The following is a 7,226-nucleotide window of genomic DNA, read 5'->3' on the forward strand; positions in this document are numbered from 1 at the left end:
CCGATAGCATATATCACGTATCACATAACAACTAGTATATCACATATCACATATCACATAATGGGTCGGCTTTAGTGCCTTTGACCCATTGGTCTGGTGAAGAGACTCATCTCTCAAAGAATGTCGAACTGGTATCAAATCCTAAATGACAGCTCCAAACTCAACTACCTACAACCACCATGCAACTAACTTCATCAAACTTCCAAAATACCAAAGATACCCTTAAAGTCAAATTTGATCAACCGTGGTCAAAGTCACAGTAAACAGTCAAGGGCAACAGTCCATGTTGACCCAACTCGTCGAGTGCACTTGCTAACTCGTCGAGTTCCTTTAGTTCTCTGAAAACCGGGAAAAACCCTAGCCAACTCGGCGAGTTGACAGGACAACTAGTCGAGTTTGCATAATGTCCAAAGGATCAGGGAAACCCAAGTTAACTTGCCGACTTGGTAGGGCAACTCGTCGAGTTTTCCTAGTCTTAACACACTCAGCCACTTTTCCAGCAAGTCCAAACCCCAAACTATAGATTTGATCCCCTATGATGAAGATACCACATAAAGTTGCTAACTTTACGTCTATGCATGGCGTTAAGGGGGCTAAAACACTAAATCATAGCTTCTTAAGGGATTTAGGACATGAAGGAAGACCATGACTTGATAAAGATGGCAACTTTAAGTCAAAAGAGGCCATGAGATGTCCAGATCTGAAGTCATAGCTTCATGACACGCTCAAATCTAAGAATGGTCCCAAAATAAGCTAGTAATGACCATAAACTCCCACATGAAGAGATCTAGCAAATAATTGACCAAGGTATAAACTTTATACATCAATATGGCTGCCACAACAGCGAAGACACCAGATCTACAACCTCTCCCTTCAGCTATGCACCTCCTACTTCAAGCCTTCTTCAAACAAACACCAAAAACGCACTATTTAAGCTCTCACACACTCAAAATGGTAGGAAAAGCACGAACTAGGGTTTCTCTGGAGAAAGGGGCGATAAGGGAGGCAAACACTGAGGCTTAAGGCCTTTAATCTAGATTCTAGGCCCAATTATGATTATTAGCTTGTTAGGTTCAAATTCTAACCATTCAGTTTTAGTACTTTCAGATAATTACAGCAATAAAAACAGCGATATCGTTCATTTCTAAAAAAACCATATCATTCGTTCTTCACACAGCCACAAAAACCAGAAGAAAAACAAAGGCACGACATTCATTTATTTTATTTGAGCTTCAAGGACTGCACCCAATTCTGATTCAGCTTGTTTCAAAGTGTAAGCACACAACGCAGACAATCCCCTCCATGCAACAAATCAAATGCCTTGTTGATCTCATCAAGTGTCAAATTATGTGTTATGTACTCATCGATCTTGATTTCCTGCAACAAGTAAGAGTATTACCAATACCAATTAATTAATAGCTAGTAACTAACTACATTTCTAATTAATTAATTAATTAATCAATTAATTACCTTGTTCATATATTTATCAACAAGCTGAGGCACTTGAGTGCGGCTCTTAAACCCACCAAAAGCTGTACCCTTCCAGACACGACCAGTAACCAACTGAAACGGGCGGGTCGATATCTCTTGACCCGATGCTGCAACCCCAACAATCACTGATGTCCCCCATCCCTATTTTTTATATTAATTTGTACCAATTTAATTCAATTATATAATCAAAGAAATCTTGAAATACGGTTTGATTAATATTTTAATATAATTACCTTGTGACAGCACTCCAAGGCAGCCCTCATTATGGAAACATTGCCGATACACTCAAAACTGTAATCAACACCTCCATCTGTCATGTCAACAAGAACCTGCTGTATCGGCTTCTCATGATCTTTTGGGTTCACAAATTCAGTCACACCAAAGTTTTTTGCTGCAATTTGTGATAATTTGATATTAGAAAATAGAAGAGAATTTCTCATACAAGAAATTAAGAGAAATGATGATAGTCAAAGCATGCCTCTATCGAACTTTCTGTTGTCGATATCTACACCAATTATTCGCGAAGCACCAGCTGCTTTTGCACCCTCTGCCACCTGTCAAGATTTTTGTGTATGCATATTGTTATAAACCTTAAACCATGTCAAAGTTAATAGTAGATGAATAATCATCTTGTTATGTATTATTAGAAACTTACTGCAAGACCAACGGTTCCAAGACCAAAAATAGCAACATTTGAACCGGATTCAACTTTTGCTGTGTTCCAAACTGCACCAAGGCCTGAAGGCAAGGTGAAAAATTAATTAAGAGAAAATTCACAACTGCTAAACCAAGAATGGGAGAAAGTAATTGGTGTTAGATGAATTAATTAAGGGAAAGTTACCAGTAGGGACACCACAACCAAGAAGGCAGACCTTCTCTAGAGGAGCTTGGGGATCAATCTTTGCAACACTAACATCATGTACAACTGTGTATTGACTAAAAGTAGAGGTTCCCATGAAATGATATATTGGGGTTCCCCTGACTGAAAAACGACTCTTACGATCATTCATCATGACACCAACTCCAGTGGCTCCTCTAATCTTCCCACATAGGTTGGTCTTTCCTGATTTGCAGAACTTGCATTCCCTACATTCAGCCTGATAACAAGGTATCACGTGGTCTCCAGGTTTAACTTCAGTCACCCCTTCACCCACACTCTCCACGATCCTGTCATTTTAATTACATCAGAGACTAATATCAGTTTTAGTCCTTTGAAAGGTTAAAGAGAGCAACAAATCTGTAGTTCGTCAAATGTAGATACATACCCAGCAGCTTCATGACCAAGAATACATGGGAAAAGACCCTCAGGATCCTGCGGGGAAGAGATTAAATCAATCTATCATGTAACAGAGATTTGTGTAGATAATAACTTAATTGTTCCCAACTTGAGTATCAACTGATCGTACTGAGTTATGAAATCCAACTCTAGGGTGTGCCTCAACTCCCTAAACTCACTTTCCGCAAAGTGAAATACTTTCTGATACAACACTAACATCGGATCCAGTATTAGCATAATCAATGGAGTTTGAATAATAACATTTGGACATGTTATCTCCGAGCATGGTATTATCATCAAAACCTTGTGTTCGATAAAGCTGTAAGTGCATCTAGCTTTCGTAAACTAGTGAACAATGATGACAACAATACTATACCTTGCCACTCCAAGTGTAAGCATCGGTATGACAAAGCGCAGTGAAGAGAATCTGAACTCGAACTTCACCAGCTTGAGGCGGCGCAACCTCCACATCTTCGATCACTAACGGCTTATTAGCCTCATACGCCACCGCAGCTATATCAAAATATATAATCAGGTCAAAGTTAGGGTTTGACTCCATTTTAAATGCAGGTTAAAGACGCGAATCAGATCAAACTAGTTGATTAAGGAATACACATAGTACCTTTGCAGGTGATTACTTTGCCTTGAGTAGCCATCGCTTGATCTGTGCACAACCAGTTGATGATGAATTGGAGAGGGAGAGGGAGAGGGAGAGGGATAGAAGGGTATAGAATGTGAGGCGGCAAACTCAGTGCCAAACCCCACTATATCGCACTCGGTGAATCCTCTGAGATCTGGATCCGATTTCGGACCCGAATAATTGATACTGCATAATTGGGAGTTTTTTACTAAAACGTTATATTCCTAAAAGGTAATTCAACTAATGGTGTTTTGGAATTTATCTAAGTACTTACCAACTAATTGTGTTTTGGAATTTATTTAGTGATGTTTGGAATTGTTTTTTAAAAAAATTTATTGATTTATTGGTTTTGTTAAATACCGACAAATAAAAAAATGTTTGGTAATTTTAAAAACACTTCGAAATAAATTTTCAATACATTTAAAAAAAAAAAAAGATTTTCACTAAAATGATAAAAACACTTGTCAAAAAAAATTCAGTACATTTTAAAAAAAAGATTTCCACAAGCATCTTCAACTTCACTTTCTAAAAATGTTTTTGGCTTTTTGACTAAACAACTTTAAAAATATATTTTTTAGACAAATTTTTTCAATTTAATGACTTTTGTTATTATAAAAATTTATTCAAACAACTTTTTAAAAATCTTTTCTCAAATAAACATTTTTGTTCAAAAGAATTTTTGGAGTTCAAAAAGCAATCTCAAACATCCTTTTTAGTGTATAATTGTAGTCTTTTTTTCTTTTTTTAATAAAATATAGTTTAATCGTTGACCTCACACACTTTTCTTTCACGTTAGCTTTTCTTTACTACTAAATGGTCCCCCTCTCTTGTCGGTTGTAACGTCTCATTTTCACAATTAAAAATTTTCATTTTTGTTTAAGTATAGCTTCATAATTATAACTTCATTATGAAGAAAATCGTTTATTCCAAATACATTTATTAAAATCATAGTGATATTAAAGTGCATAATTATAACTTCATTATGAAGAAAATCGTTTATTCCAAATACATTTATTCAACTTCCCAGAATCAAGTAGGCACATAATACAGGTAAACAACAACCATACAGCTCACTACCGCCTACTAGTCCTCACACCGCACATTGTCTCGCTAACGACTAACCTCCATGAAGTGTGTAACCATAAGTGACCAGAGGTGAGATAGCCACCCAAACAGATGATCCTACTCTAGAGTCACAACCAAACAAGGAACAAACAAGAAAACCTATATCAAGAATTCTAAGGCTATCTACATGACTACATATAGTCCCTAAGACACTCCACTAGATGAAAACCAACAAGTACAAGTAAACATACAGTTCTACAGATCACTACAGCATAGCAACATCCTATATACCAAGATACAGATCTAACAGAGCATTATAGCACAACAACATACTCGATACCAGAATGTAAATCTAATAGATCACTATAGCATAGAAATATACTAAATATCAACAATCCAATGAATGCATAACCGTATATACTCAATGGTGAGATAGTCACTCGGACAGGTGATCCTACTCTAAAACCACAACCAAACAAGGAACAGGTAAAAGAGCCTAGACCAAGAGTTCTCGGTCTATCCCACATGACTATATATAGTCCGTAAGGCATCCTTTTACTAACACATAACCACAACTAGTGTAACACCCATAAAATTTGAGCCAAATTAAAACATTTTATCTCATTCAAAAACCATTAGGTTTATACATCTTGTTTTCAAAATAGTTTAAACATCAGAGTATCCCCCAGAACCATATCACATAAATCATAAAACATGAGGAGCGGTACGATCACGCCTTCGCCTTGCCACGATCTCCAGAAGTACCTGAAACAATACACTGAACTGTAAGCCCGAAAGCTTAGTGAGTTACCCCTAAAATACCAACCACACATAAATATACTCATAACATATCACAAATAGAACATCCATGCACATCGGGTCTACAGTGTGATTGGTCCGCCCGCACCGGGCCTTCAATCCACCTGGTCCATTCTCTGAGTCTACAGTATGACTAGTCCGTCCACACCGGGCCTTCAGTCGGCCCTCCTGGGACCTTCAGCCTATCCGGACCGCTCGTTGGGCCTTCGGAATATCCGGTCCGCCCTGGGTATGTTGGCCTACAGCATAAAGCAGGACCCGCCTCAACCCAATCCCCGTCAAACAACCATGTGCACATACAATAATTAATCACATAACAAATCCTTAACCAAACAAATAGTCTAACAGATCACATAGCATATCAACATCCTAACCAGGATTCCGACCTAACCGGTCACTAGCATAACATTACCCTATATACCGGGTATCGACCTTAACCAGGTCACTAACATAGCATTACCCTAAATGTCGGGTACCGACCTTAACCAGGTCACTAACATAACACCATCCTAAATACCAGGGTGCAGATCTCGCAGAGCAATAACATAACAACAATACCTGGATTTCCATCCGATAAAGGGTCGACCTTGGTGCCGTAGACCCTGTCGATATAGTGAGGATAACTCACCTGCAATTTCCGACTGACGAGGTAAGACCAAGCTGCTCTGTCCACCGACACAAACTCCACCATAGAACACTACCAAAGAACCAATTCCATAAATACCGAAATACCCGTGGAAATCAAACTGGTCAACTCTTGGTCAAAGTCAAAGTCATCGGCCAAAGTCAACCTTCCTGGTTGACTCTACTCGCTGAGTCAACCCGTCGACTCGTTGAGTTCCTATACTCAGGAAACTCCCATAACACGACTCAACTCGTCGGGTCGCCCCAAGACTCGTCGAGTTGAACGATCTCGGAATTCCATCCTGTCCAACTCACTGAGTCGCCAACCGACTCACTAATCCAAAGCTTTAACCAAAAGAGGTTGGGTTCTGCGACCAGACTCGCCGAGTCCAAGGAAATCTTCAACAAACTCGCCAAGTTGTTCTTCCAACTCGTCAAGTCCATGCACATGTTCTACACACCTTCACGCCCTACGAACGCTAGATACCACAAACACCCACTGAGCTCTACCAAGACACTAATCCATCTTCCTTCGCCCAAAATTAGCGATAACCCTGATAACATGCAACCTGGAACGAATCTTGTTCCGCCCTCTGGTTCTATCCCTTACGCGTTGACAGGATACTACATACCTCAGCTCCCATAACCCATCAACCAAACATAACGCGTAACCACTCGTACTTGGCCCAATCAGCCTTGGGCTGGAATACCAAACACACCAGGTCCAATCAATCATAGGGTCTGGTCATCCTCATGATGGAATACCCCATATTGGAATACCTTCACATACATAACTCAAGCCCACAACCATACTCGGAACTAAGGACCTTGTCCTTGCGTCACCCTCGGACCCTTCGGTTCGACATAACGGAGTGCAACCCACTCACACCTCCCTATCATGATCTCTAGATCCTTGACCTCCGACTATAATATCCTTATACAGTCCTCAGCACCGGTCCAGACTACTCCCGAGTCTGTTAACCTGCTGTCTCACCTTCCTCTGTCCCAAATCTCCAATCTGGAACCACTATCATCCTCCTATTCCAAGGAGGCTGAAAACATGCCTGCGCATCATCCAACATTGCCACAACCTCAACGGGCATCCAACCCGTATGTGATTCCATATATCTAGTATAATCCCAGTGCTTACTACCAACAACTGAAGCACTTTCAATCACCCATTTATTATGTTGCCTTCCTTTCAGAGGACCCACACTCCTTCCGGAGCTACATACCTTTCCTTTCCAGGAAGTCTACTCACAACCCTTACCGTACCTATAAGTGCCACTGAGCTAAACTCCACTCTACACT

General features: G+C 39.8%; 1 protein-coding gene across 1 annotated transcript; it reads right to left on the reverse strand.

The window, feature by feature from the left end:
* Nucleotides 1–1,111: 1,111 nt before the first annotated feature.
* LOC111909854 (alcohol dehydrogenase class-3) lies at nt 1,112–3,551 on the reverse strand. Its single transcript, XM_023905621.2, has 9 exons — nt 3,390–3,551; nt 3,144–3,280; nt 2,757–2,803; nt 2,333–2,658; nt 2,147–2,229; nt 1,970–2,045; nt 1,725–1,882; nt 1,471–1,632; nt 1,112–1,377 (listed from the first exon to the last, which is right to left on the reverse strand). Exons 1-9 carry the CDS (start codon nt 3,421–3,423, stop codon nt 1,267–1,269), a joined length of 1,134 nt encoding a protein of 377 aa, XP_023761389.1. The 5' UTR covers nt 3,424–3,551; the 3' UTR covers nt 1,112–1,266.
* Between the last annotated feature and the right edge of the window lie 3,675 nt (nt 3,552–7,226).

Source organism: Lactuca sativa, chromosome 8, assembly GCF_002870075.4.
Source record: "Lactuca sativa cultivar Salinas chromosome 8, Lsat_Salinas_v11, whole genome shotgun sequence".
NCBI classification, from domain to species: Eukaryota; Viridiplantae; Streptophyta; class Magnoliopsida; order Asterales; family Asteraceae; genus Lactuca; species Lactuca sativa.

Bases quoted from the DNA above. Each gene is read 5' to 3' on its own strand.
- LOC111909854 (XM_023905621.2), bottom strand. From the start codon at position 3,423: ATGGCTACTCAAGGCAAAGTAATCACCTGCAAAG. The intron at 2,804-3,143 runs GTATAGTATTGT...TCTTCCCCGCAG, and splicing joins CTTACACTTGGAGTGGCAAG to GATCCTGAGGGTCTTTTCCC. The intron at 1,883-1,969 runs GCATGCTTTGAC...CACAAATTGCAG, and splicing joins CAACAGAAAGTTCGATAGAG to CAAAAAACTTTGGTGTGACT.